This window comes from Rhineura floridana, chromosome 2 (assembly GCF_030035675.1).
Source record: "Rhineura floridana isolate rRhiFlo1 chromosome 2, rRhiFlo1.hap2, whole genome shotgun sequence".
NCBI lineage: Eukaryota > Metazoa > Chordata > Lepidosauria > Squamata > Rhineuridae > Rhineura > Rhineura floridana.
In genome coordinates this window covers 38,379,049-38,395,950 of record NC_084481.1, presented here as the reverse complement: position 1 = coordinate 38,395,950, position 16,902 = coordinate 38,379,049, and the positions used below count along the sequence as shown (strand labels likewise).

Genomic DNA, 16,902 nt, shown 5'->3' with positions numbered 1-16,902 from the left:
CTGTGTCCCCTTAAATCTGTTCTGGGGGTTCTCCAACCCTTCAGAGCAGATTTGGGGATGGTGTGGGGCAACAGATGGGGGAGGGGGGAAATCATGCAGAAAGTTAGTTGAATAGCACTCAGGGTATCTAAAACTGTAGGCTGTTACATCTTAATATTGCCTTTCTATATGTACAAGTTTAAAAAAAAGGAACATTATGTTCAATTTACTTCAAAAATATAAAACATTTTTATTTGGCTTTTGCAGATTGAAAGAGTAAATACAGTCTGCACATAACTTTAATTTTATGCCCTATACTTAATAATATTTTATTACAATATGTAGCATTTATCAATTTGGAAAATTACACACAAACTGCCCATTTAACTGGAATTTCTTCAGCTGCGAGCATGTCAACTAAGAGAACATACACCTGCAATGTTCACTAGTACAAAGGAGGAGGAACCCACCCTATCAAATCCTCTCATCGTTCACTATCTGGATAGTTTCCCTTGCTTCCCTGTATTCTTTTTATATATTCTTCCCTATCCCTTCTTAAGTCCCCGTCCTCCCTGCCCACCCACCCACTCCCATTTGCAGAGAAAAGTTGTATATTGTTTGCCACATCTCTCATGAAGACAGGAGGAAGCTGAACACCAAAACTGTTTCACCATGTCCGCTTGCCTCAGATTTTGAACTTGGTCAACTGAAGAAATGCTTTGCTTGCTGGCTGCCTTCTAGTCTCAACTATTAAGACATTCTCCTCTCCGCCCCATGATCTAAAATGTGCATCCCTTTCACATCATAAGAGAGAAACAGATAGGAAGAATAGTTCCAAAGTTAGGAGGTAAAGGAAAGACCTAGTCTTCCCACTTCTACTGATGAAATTCTCCTACACATTAGGAAATACAGGCTTGCATAAAGGCTGTCAGATTTTTAAAAGATGGATTTTATTAAGCACAAAACAGCTCTCAATACATTATCCATACAAAGGGGGGGGAAACAACTATAGTGAATTTCAAAGATTTGATGGGCAGGATGTATATTGGCACAATAAAAAGGACAATTTAAAAAGTAATACAAATTAAAACTATAGGGTCACCACTGTCTGAACAACAGATAGCTTGCCTACAGCCTAAAAATACTACATCAGCTGGAGAATAATGAGAATTACTATTCTCTGAGGAACTTGTACTTATTAGCACCATTCAAAGCTTGCATCAGTTGCTTAAGCAAAGAAGCACCTGACAGGTTGGGGTAAAGCTTCAGAGCAAAGGGTTCAGTGCAATATTTTCAGTTCCTTTTGATAATATTTGAAGTCAATGGTTTCACAGCATGTTAAATAATTATGGCTTGGTAGAAATACATGGTTAAGATGTCAAGTAAGTTTTACTTCAAGAAGGACGAGATTTTTATAACAGCTGTAGAAATGCATTTTAACGTGTTATGGCAGGCGTAGAATGCAGATGACATGCTGGGTAACGAAGAGACATCTTATGAACTGGCAAATGGAGGCTATTAGCTCTCTGTGATACAGATTTCTGGTTGCCTCAGCTGCTGTTTTTTGAGACAAACTAGCTTTATCTTCTCTCTAATGGGTTCAGCTGCAGAAGCCATATCACTCAGGCCTCCAAAGTACTGCTCAGTACTAAAACAAAGAAAAACAAACAACTTTAATAAGTAGTCCTGCTCTGCAGATGGATTTGTTCTCAGTTTATACAAATATAATAAAAATTAAAAACACGGTTGCTTTAAGCTGCACCTGGCTAGTCCTAGATGTCTTAGATGGGGTCCGAGTCCCGAGTGATTAATATGCTACACCACCATTATTTTTATATGTGATTCTCATCATCTTATATTCAAACTAATGTGACTTGTTTGGTGCAGCCTTCCCTTGAAATTAACAATAAACATTGCATTTATTCATTTAAATTCTACTCTATGAAGTGACTTCATAGAAGTAGACATGCTTCTAAGAAGTGGGCATGCATCTCCATTAAATACACCTCTTGAAGGCACAGAAAGACAACTTTAAAGAAGTTAGATTTTCTTAAATATTTTACTGATTGCTAGAGCGGTATCTGACCTATTCTACTTTCTTTTCCCGAACTTACTAACACAACTACAATATTGGTTTGTTCCCTCACCAAATATTTAAAATTAGTTCAGCTTCTGTTACAAACTGAAGCATTTTAGAATCATATCATACAGATAAGCTACATACCCATCAGGATAAACTACAGGAACAGTTAATCTATCCAGAAGTGATTTTCCAACAGCTTCAATCTCATCAAATTGTTCCTGGTCATTTATAAAATCAGGCTGATCTGGGCATTCTTGCAAAACCTGTAACAAAATGGCATTATGAAAAACTGGATAAAAACAAGCTTCCAGACTCCTTTAAGCAACAGAGCAAGATTTTTATGTTTTCTAGTCAAATATTTTTCTGTAGCCCCTATGCCAGCCTGCAATTCTTTTTGCCTATAGCTGCCAGAATGCTTAAATACAAGACTGGACTATAGGCTGGATCTAAGGATGACCTTGTACTTATGGGAGGTCTCGTTCCAGGAACAAAAGGACACATTTGGATCTAATTTTTGGCTCCATTCCAGTGAGTTTCAGTGATGCACTGAATTTCTTGAAAGTGCAAATCCCCACTATCATATCTACAGCTCTGTATTACTCACATGGTACATTTGGCCTTCACACAACATCGGTGATCACAGAGTTCCAAAAACATCCATTACAAAACACAGTAGCTGTTACTGCAAACATCCATGAGCTACTAGCTCACATGTGATCATGCTGGCCCTCAGTAAACTTACTAAGGCCCAATCTACCCAAACAGCTGATTGCATAGCAAAACTGCTTGTGGACCATCACTTCAGACTGCATGGAAGAGCATAGGACTGAATATTCTATCATATATAGCCTGTTCATGCAGAAAACTAGGTATTAGGAGAAAGGATTCAAGCCTAGAAATCTTATTCAGGAGATAGGTATGTGTGGGGAGATTTAAAGAAAAACACTGGCCAAAACATTTAATTTGAAGTGGGACAGTCCTGGCCCCATTTTAGCACTAATCAACTAATTGCGTGTGGACTGGTCCTAGCTCACTTGAAGTAAGAAAGTGGGATGCAACAAGGAAGAAAAATCCACACTGAACATGTGAATTCACCTCTTTTCAATTAAGCATTAAGATCAAGGCACCAAATAATGACAGAGTATGAAGATTTGTACTAATATTTGTACTAATAAATCTGAACAACCTGGAAAAATGTAATAAAACCTCACAAACTAAATGTATTAACGAAAGAAAGTACATTTTAAATTTTTATATCAATGTTAATAGCATAATTAGGATCAACCAACTTTTTCAGCATTTGAATGGAAAGCAACAGCCATCTCCAGCCTAGTTACTCGCTCTTCTGAAGTTATTGTGAACTGTTTCCGTACTCTGTTCAGCTTTGGAAGTGTGTCTCCTGAGGACCTAGAAGTGCATCGCAGAGACTGACACAAAACGACGGTAGCCTGTAGTAACTGTCTCCCATAATCATAAGTACTCTATAAAAAGAAAAATAGAAGCAAAGTCTGAATTTCAAATCTTGAAACAGATTTAATGACAGCAACACATCTGCAAGAAATAAAGTATCTAAAATGTAAATCACAAGGCATCCTTTAACTTCTTTATTCTAAAAACATATAGCCTGGTTTCCCAAGCTCTCAAAAGTGGGGGAAATTGAAAGCTAACCCTCTTGGTTTGTTTGCGTACTCTGGAAAAAACTAGTTGGGGTGTATGGGTGTGTATAGATACTTTCATGGCTGGCACCCCTGGCTGTGCAAACCAACATAAGTGCTTTCAGAACAGCGAAGGTGTTCCCCTGACTAAGCCCACCACAGTTTTAAAAAAAAAAACTTGCTTGCTCACCAGCAGCGAGTGACTGTCTCTGTGGCAAACACTCCTGTCTAGGTCTCAAAGATCCAGCACAAAGATCCCGTATCCTCCCACCCGTGTTCGCTGTGAATGGCTGATGACTCAAGGAGCACAACAGAAAAAAGGCACATATCTCTACTTCTGTCCCTACTCACTGTTCTTCATGAAAAACTTGGACTGTGTGAATGAGTGGTTTCCGTCCCTTTCCACCAGACTTTTCCAGAAGGCCACAGCAAGTGGCTGAATGTGCCCCCTAAAAAGCCCAGAGCAAGAAACAGGGACACCTCTCTCTGAGTTCTGTGCACATGCACAACAAATAATGTCTGCCTAGTAAAATCATGCATAAGTTTTTGGCCTCTTGTTTCTGAACACAAAAGCCTTGCTGTTTACTGGTTACTTATATGAATACATTAATTCCTTTATTAAATTTAATAATTTAATAATTTTAATAATTTAGCTAATCAGGGAAGCAGCTTCTCGAACATGCAGCACACTTGCCCAGAGTACATGAAACAACCGTTCCATGTTTGTCAAAGATGAAGTGAATTCAAGCATTTCAAAATGAACTGTGTACATTTTATGATGCATGAAAGCACTTAAGATGATTGTGGTTGTCCCCTCAGATATGTTCCAATAAAATAATCTTGTTGGATCTAGCCAAGATTTTTGGCAATCAAAACTGTACTTGAAAAACTCAGTAAATGGTCTAAATGACAATGTTAATTTTAAAAATAGACAAGAATCCTTAGTGGCAGCTTTCTAGTGACCCATCTAGCCTGCTATATAATGGAATAAATCCTTCATATACCTGTGCTACATCAACAAACTTTCGATGCTTTTCCAACAAAATTTTGGTTTCTTGAGCATCATCTCCCAGACGGATATGGGTCTTCAGCAGAGCATCTAATAATTCACTTAACCATTCTACTGCCTAGAGGGAAGAGCAGAAACAGACTGTAAAACAGAAAACATTTCAACTAGCATAATCAATTTGTCACAGATGTATTGAATAAGTAAGAGGTCTGCAATGTATCCCAGGGTGCTCAGGAACTCAAAATTATTCAGTCAATTTCCAAAGCTTGTACTTGCCCCCCTCTTTCAATGAAGTTTACATAAACACTAGCTATAATAAAATACGCAGTTCAACCTCACCTGAGCAGCATCTTCTTCACATTTAAAGAGCTGAACCATCTGAAGCATCTTCAATCGTCGTACATCTAACATGTCTTCACATCTGTGAAATCCAGAATAATATGCAAAACACATCAGAAAGGGCATGGTGTTAATAGTTCTGCCGAGCATGTAAGGTAGCACTCCCACAGTTCTTTTTTGTTTCATGTGCCACTAAAAGCTTGGGGGGGGGGATTACTATAACCTAACGTGAAAATATATAAAAGGAATTGCTTTAAAAATTACCAAAACCTTGATAAACACTATAATTTCTTGGTCAACAAAATGGACATGTAGAACAATTGTTTCATCTTCCCTATATTTCTGATATAATGCAAGTACTGTTCATGTATTTTATTTTGTACTGTTAGTTTAGTTTTATTGTAGCTTATGGCCAAACAAAATCTGTTTTTTCTCCGCCGAAAGTGAACCTTGCATCACATTAACAAGCCTTGGGCTCATGGGCTCTCCCCTCCTCTGGCACAACCATGAGGAGTCTAGAAGATTTTATATTAACCAGAGTTCCCTTTTATGTCAAAACCTGGGGGAACTCTGATTAGTTCTAAACACTCATCGACTGAAACAAGCTGTAAACTGCAGTTCCTGATCCTGGCTTCTTTGAACTAACCATAGTTTAAACAAGCCAGAGCTCTTCACATTGGGACATAAGCAGGGAACTCAGTTTAAAACCAGAAACAATATTTCTGATCTTCTCTGTGACCGTATCAGAGTAAGAGGGGGAGGAGTATACAAGCCAAGGCTCATTTGAAGCAACTCTTGTGATAAGATCTCTCGGGGGCAGGGAGTAGGTAGGTAGATTAAATATTTTATTATCTAGGCCATACTATGCTACACCCTCTCTAAAATTTTCTCAGGGCGATTGCCCATATTCTGTTCAGTTTGCTTGAATACGTTTCCTAAATTAATAGCATAACCCAGAAAGGTGGTTTGAAGGCCTAATGCCTTGGCAAAAGTGATGCCTTGTGATGGGATATATTTCTCTGCAAAGCAAAAGCAAAGGCAGCGAAGACATTGGCCTTTTTATTTCCTGGGCTGTGCAGTGCAGCACATGCCTCCCCTTCTCAGCGTGACCTTCGCAGACAAAGCAGCAGCAGAGCTTCCTACCATGCAGTAGCAAATGCATTCAGTTTTGCTCATAAAGGAGGCGGCAAAGGAGACTGGAATCAGCAGCCTCTGAGTCTCTGAAAGATTTAATATTTAAACACTAGAACAGCCTTTCCCAACGAGTGTGCCTCCAGATGTTGTTGGACCACAGCTCCCATCAGCCTCAGCCAGCATTGCCAACGGTCAGGAAAGACGGGAGTTGTGGTCCAACAACATCTGGAGGCACACCGGTTGGGAAAGGCTGCACTAGAAGATAGTCATCTGATATAAAAATCCTAAGGATAACTTGTAAAGAATAGTTTTTCACAGTATTCAGATATAACAGGATCAGGGTTTAGTTCATGATTAACTTATTCTCTTTCATGATTAACTTATTCTTTTTAAGCCTGATGCTTTGGTTTGTTGTACAGTACTACATGGCACATTATGATGGTCTTAAAATTCTCTTTAAAAAGAACATCACAACTGCAGTTCTTGAATTATGAAAAGGCATCAAGTGAACGAAAGCAATTCTAAAGTTAGACAGAATTTTCACATGATAAGTTTAAAGTAAAATGGCACAATTAGAAAACTTCTGAGCAAGAGAGATGTTTTTCAGGACTCCTAGCTCCATAATTAAACTTGTCAAGGATTATCAATACCTTGGCACAGTCATTAACCAAAATGGAGACAATACTCAAGAAATCAGAAGAAGGCTAGGACTGGGGAGGGCAGCTGTGAGAGAACTAGAAAAGGTCCTCAAATGCAAAGATGTATCACTGGACACCAAAGTCAGCATCATTCAGACCATCATATTCCCGATCTCTATGTATGGATGTGAAAGTTGGACAGTGAAAAAAGCGGATAAGAGAAAAATCAACTCATTTGAAATGTGGTGTTGGAGGAGAGCTTTGCGCATACCATGGACTACAAAAAAGACAAATAATTGAGTGTTAAAACAAATTAAACCAGAACTATCACTAGAAGCTAAAATGATGAAACTGAGGTTATACTTTGGACACATCATGAGAAGACATGATTCACTAGAAAAGACAATAATGCTGGGAAAAACAGCAGGGAGTAGAAAAAGAGGAAGGCCAAACAAGAGATGGACTGATTCCATAAAGGAAGCCACAGACCTGAACTTACAAGATCTGAACAGGGTGGTTCAAAACAGATGCTCTTGGAGGTCGCTGATTCATAGGGTTGCCATAAGTCATAATTGACTTGAAGGCACATAATAACAACAACAACAAGCTCCATAATTATTACCTTTGCTTCCTGAGCTGCATGTCTTCCATCACTCCCTGGATGTGATCAACATTCTCTTTGTTTTCAGTGGTTACATCTTTTCCATAAGCCCAATATGCCTGGTTAGATATTTGATCAAGAAGACTTTGACCTTTTTCACGCAAACCTTGTAGACCTAAGTCTAAGGTACAAAAAACCCAAATTCTTTGTTTCATAGATCTAGTATATTTCCCACCCCCATGCAGTTGCAAATGTGAACAAATGACATTGTTCTCCACTCATGAATGTCTGCCCAATTCTCTTTTCCTCTGTGTGCAAGTAAGTTGTAGCAATTTAACTTAAGCAATGTTAGTGCTCCAATGAAAAGCTGACAATAAACTCTAATTGTGTCAGCATATAAGTAATTAGTATTTAAGTTACATAGGTACACCCAATTTTAAAGATATCCATAATTTCTTACAGGCAATGGTATTCTTAATTTCTTACAGGGAGAGGTCATTGCTTAGCGGGAGAGCTCACACCTTACGTGCTGAACAATCCATATTCAATCCCTGATGTCACCAGTTTTTTTAAAAAGTGATAGCTGGCCTAAGAAAGACCTTTGCCTGAAACCTTGGACAGTCACTGACAGTCAAGAGTAGACAGTACTGAGTAAGACTGATCAATTGTCTGAGTAGGTATAAGGAAGCTTTATATGTTGTGTTACCCCTACTTTATGAACTGCTAAATCACACAGTAGGTATCCTGAAATTTTCCTTTTTTAAAAATTTGATTATTGTTTGAATTATCCAGTTTAGCTTCAACAAACGTTTCCAAAACAAGAGAGATTAATTTTCTTGTTAAAGCTTTTCAAGTACTGACAAAATCTTCCAAGTCTAGACTTATTATAGATCTTTATTTATCATAAGCAACCTTCACATGTTGATTCCATTAAGGGGATCCCTGTGATTAAAAGGGGCAGCAGGCTGGTGCTAATGCCCCTGCCCCTGAAGACATGTGGCTCTTTTCACCGTCCATGATGTTCACATACTGAACGTTGCTGTCTACAAGAGTAAAGCCTCCATGCATAGACCTTTTTCATGTGTAGACTGCTTTGGGAGCTGGAACCCTGATTATACAGGGTTCCAAATCTCGTAGATGTCTACGCATGTAGGCTTTCCAGCTACAGATGTCCAGGCTCAGCTCATGGATGCTGGCAAGCCTTGTGAACTTGGGACAGGGTTAATGGTGTGCCCCTGCTGCCCTTGCTACATATGGATCCCCTACACGTGATTTAATACACTAATACAGCTTTAGAAGTTTTCCATCTTGGAAGCAGGTAGCTTGTCAAGGACTCATGGATGTAGTTTATAATGTTTCCTTGTTGTAATACAAATAAATTAAAGTACTGTTAAGATTTTATGTACTAACACTGTTTGAGCCCAATGTAAAAGAAACCAGATTGGGGACATAATCCAAAGAACTGTAAAGCTAGGTCTATGAACTCAGTGAGGCTTGTGTGTCCATCCCCCATATTGCATTGCATTTCAAAAAATAAATAAAGGGAATATCAAATATCCCCAGAGAAAGAAAGGGAGGGAGACTGCACATCTGAAGAAAGACCTGCAAGGCTTGCACAATCTCTTCTGCATGCATAGAGACTTGTGGCTCGTGGCTAGAAAGATACATGCAAAACTGAACATAGAGATAACATGTAAAATGAATGTATCCTTTAGTTTAAAATTTACTCTAGTTAAGTTGTTCACTGTTGTATAGATTTAGGTGTTTCAACAATCTTTGGCTTACCAACACTTTTCAACTTCTCTTCAAGCAGCTTTAGAGTTTGCTGAATTGATGTCCCATCTGCTGGTGCTACATCAACACACAACATCCCTAGCAAGCCATCTAGTTGCTGTGACAACTGAAAAAGACAACCCAAGAGGCATTCTGTTATCCTCAAAATCTGTGAATTTGGTTATTCCACCAAGAATGTACTGCAAGAATGGCAGGGTGAACTGTACTTTTAAAAAAAAAATCTGCAAAGGGAGAGAAAGGCTAGGAGGTAGGGAAGTTCCCAGGCAGATGGCTTGAATAATGGGATCCAGCAGACAGTATGCTCCTCACCCAACAGCAGCATTCACTGAGAAGACTAATGCAAGTCCTTAACAGCAACACTTTCTACCAGTCTCCTCTCATCAAGATGGGAACTAACAATAATACAGGGCTTTTTTTCTGCAGACAGCAATAAGGGCCTCAGTTCCAGACAGAATGGAAGAGGCCAAAAGTGGGGAAAGGGGTCTTAATGAGGAGATCTTGAGATGAAAACTCACTACTTCTGGAAAGTATGAAAAAGAGCTTATAAACAAAGAAGAGAAACAGAAGGGGTGATATTCTGTTAACACATCTGATCAGTGTAAGGATTTCTACTTGTCCAAATGGACTTTGACCCTTCTCTTCCCTCTATGTGGGGGGGGGGAGAATGTTCCATTACATATACAGAAATCCTTGTGCTGACGGAGCAATTGCCTTAGCACTCCATCAAATGTGTTTTAAACTGACAGTCCCTGAATATGAATTGAAAAAGGGACCTTCAGATAAGTATGAACACAAGAATCACTGAAGAACTCTTAGCACTATGGTCATTACATTCTGTAGTATGAGATGTCTGATGCCTTCTCTCAGAACAGTTAAAATAAGCCTCCTCTTCGACTATATATTTAATTTTTCAAAAATGCTAGGTACATCAGATCATTTCTACAGTACTTCAATAAATGCTCATAAAACAGAGGGCTTCAGCTACTGACCTTCCTCAGAAATGGATTGGTATATTTTGGACTTTGTTTCTTCCTGAAAAACTAGCTGAACTGTTGGCCATCTGTAGTAATAATCACAAAGCAAGACTGTACGGTCAGTAAGTGTGTATATACTTACATCTTGGGCAACGCCATGGAAATCAAGTGCTGCTTGTAACAGATTTTGCCTGAACTCCAGTTGACTGGCTTGCCGGTAACAAACATCACTTAACTGCTGTTGCAATGCTTTCAGTTCCACAAGGTCTTCCTCATCCCCAGCATTTAGCAAAGCTGCAATCTGTTGATTGAGTTCCACATATACTGCAAACCATTCCTGCAAACCCAGCAGAGCAAAAAACTATCAGCATTATCATTTTTGTAATGTTCTTTTTAAGACATCGTGCACGCAGACACACTCCTGATCAACCAATTTCTTATGCAAGTTTATGTATACTTCTATCTTGCAGTAATGCATTAGAAGCATTAGTACACAGATCAGTCCGAGTCTCAAAATTAAGTCCAAAATTTCATTTCTTTTTCCACTGACCAAAGTAATTTTGTTATTTAGTAAAAATCAATCTCAGAACCTTGGAGCAATTTTCAACAAGTCCTCTTTTCTCATCAAGTTATCTGAACCTCTGTTTTTTACCTGTCTTCCTGCAAAAGTCTAGCCTTTCATTTATCCACTAAACTTATACTCTTATCTGGGCTCTTAATTGTTCTCTACTGAAATATCCTATTTTTTTATTTGACAAAGTCTTTTCTTTTTTAAACTAACTTGTATCTATTTAACACACAGCAATATGCATTCCGCTGATCATATCTATTTGTTCCGTCGGTCACATCACTTCTTCTCGCTGTCCCCGCCCCCCCAGCAACTTTCTTTTCCACCACATCAAACACAAATATTAAACTAGTTCAGGCTCTATCTGCAGCTTCACAGAATTTCCACTGCCTCTTCTCCTTCAGTGTTACCAGGAGTGCACATCAGTCATCTTACTAATTTATTATTAATAAAGTACTTCTACAGGGGACCACGCTGTGCACTATTTATCCTGCTCAAGGACAACTTGCTGCTGAAACTGAGTCCAAAGCCCTATCTGCACTGCACACTTAAAGCAATATCATACCACTATAAATTGTCATGGCTTCTCCCAAAGAATCCTGGGAATTGTAGTTTGTTAAGGGTGATGAGAGTTGTTAGGAGACCCCTATTCCCCTCACAGAGTTACAGTTCCAAGAATTCCCTGGGAAGAGAGATCTTCAGGCAATCATTTTTGAGTTGTACTTTACTACATATAGCTGCACCCCTAGCCCATCTTATGAATTTAAAATCCTTTATGGCCAAAGAACATGATACCCTAAGAGTCACCTGCCAGGTTGGATCCTGCCTTGGAGGCCTCTCTCTGTGTCCCACTGTTTAGTGGAAAGTTAGTGGTGGACACAAGAAACAACCACTTCCTTGGAGTAGTCTGCCAAGTGCCCTGTGCTGCATTGAAATGAGCAACCGAAACTTTTTTATTTAAAGCAAGCTTATAATTTGCATTCTTAATTTGTAACTGGCCAATGGCTGCATTGTATTGTTTTGTTGCTGTGCTTTTAAGTTTTATTATATATTTGAAAATTATTTAATTTAGTGTAATTTGATGCATTGTTTTTGTTACCTGTCCTGATAATTTTATGGAAATACAGTACTATGAATATAGCAAATAAATAAATAAGAGGCTTATGTGACTCAGCTTCCCTTTCCAAATCTTTTCACCACTTCCATACACTTTATTAGTTTATTTTCTGTTCTGTTCTCTCTAGTCACTTATTCTGGAGACAAACCCTTTGGATAAAAGCCTGCCTTACACATACATTATCTAGCATGATTCGAATCCAATCATGGACTGAAGTTCCTAGACAATAAATAGCAATATCATCACCTTTTTAAATGGGGGAACATGACTGTGAACTGTAAAAGGTTATGGAAGGCTTGCTAGAAGGGAAGGCAATGACTCAATGTTAAATGAGTATTTAAGCTATTTCGTAATGTCAGTGGAATAAATGGCATCTGTAGTATGACAATTGCAATAAAGTCTGAATCCTTTTTCGTAAACACAGTTAAAGTAATTAGCTTGTAAATCAATGAGATAGCAAATTAAAGAAATACTAGATTTATTCAAAAAGCTTTTATGTACATAAAGGCAGTAACTTCTAATTGCTGCCCTGCGCTGCCAAATTTGGTTGCAAGAGACAGATTGATCGATATTCTCATAATCCTTTATTTACAATGGAATCTTTCAAACTGATTACAAGTTCATGAGGTTCCAGAGGCTTCCACTGGTGGTCCTCTAATGTTCATTTTAAATCCATAAGGAAAAAGGGAGCAACTAAAGTTATTTCTAACTTTTTAACTTTCTTATCACTTTTACTACACATGCTGCCTCAGATCTCTATAGGTGTGGGAGGTCTGTTTCAAGGGGACTTTCCTGGAGATGAGGCCAGTGAATCTACTGTTTCCCTTTGGAATGTGGTGACCTAGACCATCAGTACGATTAGGAAAGGATGTTTGGAAGCAAACTATAGAACCTTCTTAGCTCCTTGGTATACTGAGGATAAGAAAATTGTTGGGTGGACAACTAGAGCATAACTGGTTAAAAAAACCTCTACAAACAAATGCTACTGAAGAGAGATCGCTGTGTGTCGGCGAAGAAAAGCTTATTTCCCCACATCATCTGCTGTAGGGATGTCAGTCAGTGGAGCTCTTTCAAATGGTTAGAGACCCTTTTCAAACAGGAGTCCACTGTGAACTGCAAATTACATTTTGCAGAAAAAATTGTTCATATCTGCTTAAATGGTTATGTCAGTCAGAAATGGATGTAGCCAATACACCACCTGATCAAGTTTTTACATATACCTTTCAAGTTTTTGCAGCATGAATGTTGGCAACTCGCATGGATGTTTGAGGTCTACTACCTTCCCTCTAGATCCTTGATCTCCTGTCTATTGAAAGCAGGCAGATCTGGATTATTAATTTGGACCTTGGAGCTGGTTGCCTCCCTGAGAGAATGTATGGTTCCCACCACCCTAAATGAAATTGTGGTTCAACCCGTTTTAGCATAGCACTGATCTGAATAATATCCATCCCCTGCAGAGGACCTGGGAGCAAAATAATCCCATGTGGGGTATAGGCATTTGCCTCCCAGCAGCAGTTTTGCTGTGTACAAGCTTACATGGGAAGGGTAAATTCAGAAGTCTTCTCAGGCTCATATTTTAATCTAAGCCAGAGAAGAATTTGGCTTCTCTGATGTTTGTGTTTTCTTAGATAAAAATATTACTGAGCTCCTGAAGCACTTTTCCAGACCTGGCAAACTTCAGCAGCATCTTGGATTGTAATGAAAGAACACCAAAGTATGCTTGTGCATATCCACTCAAACATACAAATTCTGTTTGAAAAGAGGCACAAATGTCCACTTAGATAACCAAATAGTCCATTTAGATAGCCAGAAAACATGAAATGTAACACATCCTATTTTCTTGTCTTTGTTCCAGAATCAATTTGCGAAATGCGACTGAGACACTTACAAAAATTACAATAATTATTCATGAAGTATCCTATGAAATCAGCACTGAACAACCAAAGCCAAATGGAAACTACCATTGGTCCCTTTATCTAATGCAATCAAAGATGTGCAAAGTTCAAGAACACAACTAGATTTTACAGTATATCTTGAGCTCCAAATCAAGGTTTTTATTCTTGAATTATTATTGAATAATCCCCCTTTAGGATGCACACCTTAACGTGGTGAGAAGGTTTGAGAGTGTTGAAGAAGCTGAGAGCAATGCCATCAGGAGTCTAGATCAAGAGGCTAGATTACTAGCAGGGGCACCCAAGGTGGAATGGTCAAAGCTGAGACACCAGACTAAGATGCATCCAAACTCAGAGGAAGGGAATGGTAAACCACCTCTGAATACCTCTTACCACAAAACCCCTATGAACAGAGTATCCAAAATGCAACACGAGATAGTGCTAGAAGATGAGACTCCCAGGTTAAAGGCACTCACCGAGCTACTGGGGAAGAACAAAGGACAAGCACGAGTAGTGCTGTGACTAATGACGCAGCTGGGTCAAAGCTGAAAGGAAGCCCAGAGGCTGATGCGCACAGATGCAAAAGGAGAGTCCAGAGTTGTACAACGCACACAATAGGAACATGGAATTTGAGAAGCATGAACCAAGGAAAGTTAGAAATTGTCAAGCAAGAAATGGAACATATCAACATTACAAAACTTAGTGTGAGTGAATAAAAATGGACGGAAATGGGACATTTTCAATCAGGCAACTACAAAATATTTTATGCAGGAAATGAGAAATTAAGAAGATACGAGGTTGCTTTAATAGTGAGAAGTGATGTAGCAAAAGCAATTAGGAGCTACAACGCAGGGTCTGAGCGAGTGATATCAATGAGATTAAATGGGAAACCTATTAACATAACCATAATCAAAGTCTACGCTCCAACGGCAAATGCAAAAGAAGAGGAAATGGAAAGATTTTATGTAGAAGTACAGGAGGAAATTTATCACACACCAAAACAAGATGTAATGATAATCATGGGGGACTGGAATGCAAAAGTAGGGAACAGAGAAGAACTGGGAATTGTGGGGAAATGGGGCTTAGGAGACAGAAATGAAGCAGGACAAAGACTTACTAAATTCTGCGAAGCCAATAATTTGTATAAGGATTTCATGCCAGAAAAAAAAAACAGGTTTACTCGTCATTGATTTTTTCTGTCTGATCACCTGAGCAATTCCACATATGGGTCCTGCACAATGCAGAGCCACCTCTGGGATCATTCATGAGCTGTGCCTCCTCTCCTCCCTCACTGAGATTTATTATCATCTGCCCATCCCCTGAAGGGTGGAAGAAGTGCCCTCACACATTTCCTTATGAGACTAATTTGTGCAATTTCACAGATGGCCACTTGAAAAAAAAGTAAATTTCAGGGAAGCAACATGTATTTCTTCTTCATAGTCTCCATGCAGTCCCAAATATGGGTAATTGGTTAGTCAACATATCTGAAGGAAAGTGCTGGTATCCTCAGCAAGGCAGACAATGCAGAATTGCTCTGCCAAAGCTATCTTGAAACACATTTCAAACAAATGTAAAGACAGGGACTAAGAGGCCACTCTGGACTCAGTTGTGAAATAAGCCCCTTGGTGAAAGACAAGCTGCAACTGCCACGGTATCATATCTTGGTAAAGCATGAATGCTCTGCAACATCTAAATTATGCAGACCCTGTTGTCCTATAGATACATGGGTGTGTGTGTGATAAGACCAAACAGGAAGAACATCTTGGGCAAGATGGAAATCAGAAATCACACCAAAATTCAAAGCCTGGGAGCGGTACAGCTTAGTCCTAATGCACACACAAGAAAGGAATGTCACGATGTAAGGCAGTTCTGAATCAAGTCGTAAGACACAGTAGTTTCACACTTCTTATGTATTCACTGCAGTAGCACCAGGAACAAGCTATACACTCTGGTAAGTTGCTTGACAGGATTCTGAAGACCCTTGATTAATCAAGTGGTAAGAACAGGATATTCCAAGGAGATAGCTAATCCTCTACATTTAAAGTGCAGGATGTAGCACTATGAGAATGTAAAGAATTACACAGTGTAACAAACTGTATCTGGACAAAAAGCAAGTCAATTTTTTTGTACAGTATATTCTGATTTTATTGTGTCCAAGAACACCTCTTAGAGGGCTTGAGAGGCTCCTATGAGGACTGGATCCTCCAGACATCAAATTCAACATACTTAAGACATAGTGGAGGATAATGTCATGGTAATGGAAAAGCATTTAACAGTTGGTGTCCCCTGCTAAATGGAGGGAAATCAAGGCTAGCAGGCCATAATGGAGTTGTGTTTGCTAGCATGGGGGGGGGGAGAGAGAGAGAGAGAGAGAGAGAGAGAGAGAGAGAGAGAGTGCTGCCAGAGTAGTTAAAAGACCACCTCCTTCCACACCATCCTGCTCATATTCTGAGATCTGATGGAGACACCCTTCTTTGCATCCCACCACAGGCTAGGGCTAGGTTGGCTCGAACATGTGGGAGGACCTTTTCTGCACTCCAGTTCTGAAATTCTGTTCTAGAAGAGGTTTGTCTGGACTAGAGATGTGAAGGCCTGGAAAAACACCAAAAAAGTGTGGGGGTTTTGGGTGGAAAACACAGAAAAAGGCTTTGGGGAAAAAGAAAAACACATGTGGGTTCCTTCCCCAATTTTTCAGTCCCCCTACCCCGGGCCTTCATATTTATAGTCTGGACCCTTCCCTTTTGACTTTCTGCTATCTAGCTAACACAGTTTTATTTAGCCAACAGTTCAACAACCAGTTTGTGTTGTTTTAATTTTAATTCTAGTTTTTAATCTGTTGCACTGTCTCTTCATGCTTTTCTTGTGTGACTTTTAGTGTTTTTTATTTCAAGCATTTTTATGAAGTATTGGCCTCAGTGTACCTGCTACTAATATGTGCAGAGCCACAACATGCATAGTTCTGGTGTAATGTTATGATCTAGACACAAATCCCAGAGTTTTGCTACTAGGTGGCAAAAAGTCTTGAAGGCAATGCCCTTCCTGCTTATTAATATGAAATTTTGTAGCCATGTATGTAGCTATCTTGACAATCTTGTTCCAAAAGAGCAAAAAGAGAGGGC

The 16,902-nt window shown here is 39.2% G+C and overlaps 1 protein-coding gene across 4 annotated transcripts in view; it reads right to left on the bottom strand.

The window, feature by feature from the left end:
- Positions 1-910: 910 nt before the first annotated feature.
- The window catches only part of SESTD1 (SEC14 and spectrin domain containing 1), a 78,946-nt gene continuing 62,954 nt past the window's right edge, over positions 911-16,902 (bottom strand). For all 4 annotated transcript variants that reach the window (XM_061608317.1, XM_061608320.1, XM_061608318.1 and 1 more), the window contains 8 exons: positions 10,349-10,543; positions 9,224-9,338; positions 7,460-7,619; positions 5,066-5,147; positions 4,722-4,844; positions 3,352-3,543; positions 2,204-2,325; positions 911-1,627 (listed from right to left, as the gene is read on the bottom strand). In XM_061608317.1, coding sequence (XP_061464301.1) covers positions 1,498-1,627; positions 2,204-2,325; positions 3,352-3,543; positions 4,722-4,844; positions 5,066-5,147; positions 7,460-7,619; positions 9,224-9,338; positions 10,349-10,543 — 1,119 coding nt within the window. In that variant the 3' untranslated portion in view covers positions 911-1,497. The remainder of the gene's footprint in view (positions 1,628-2,203; positions 2,326-3,351; positions 3,544-4,721; positions 4,845-5,065; positions 5,148-7,459; positions 7,620-9,223; positions 9,339-10,348; positions 10,544-16,902) is intronic.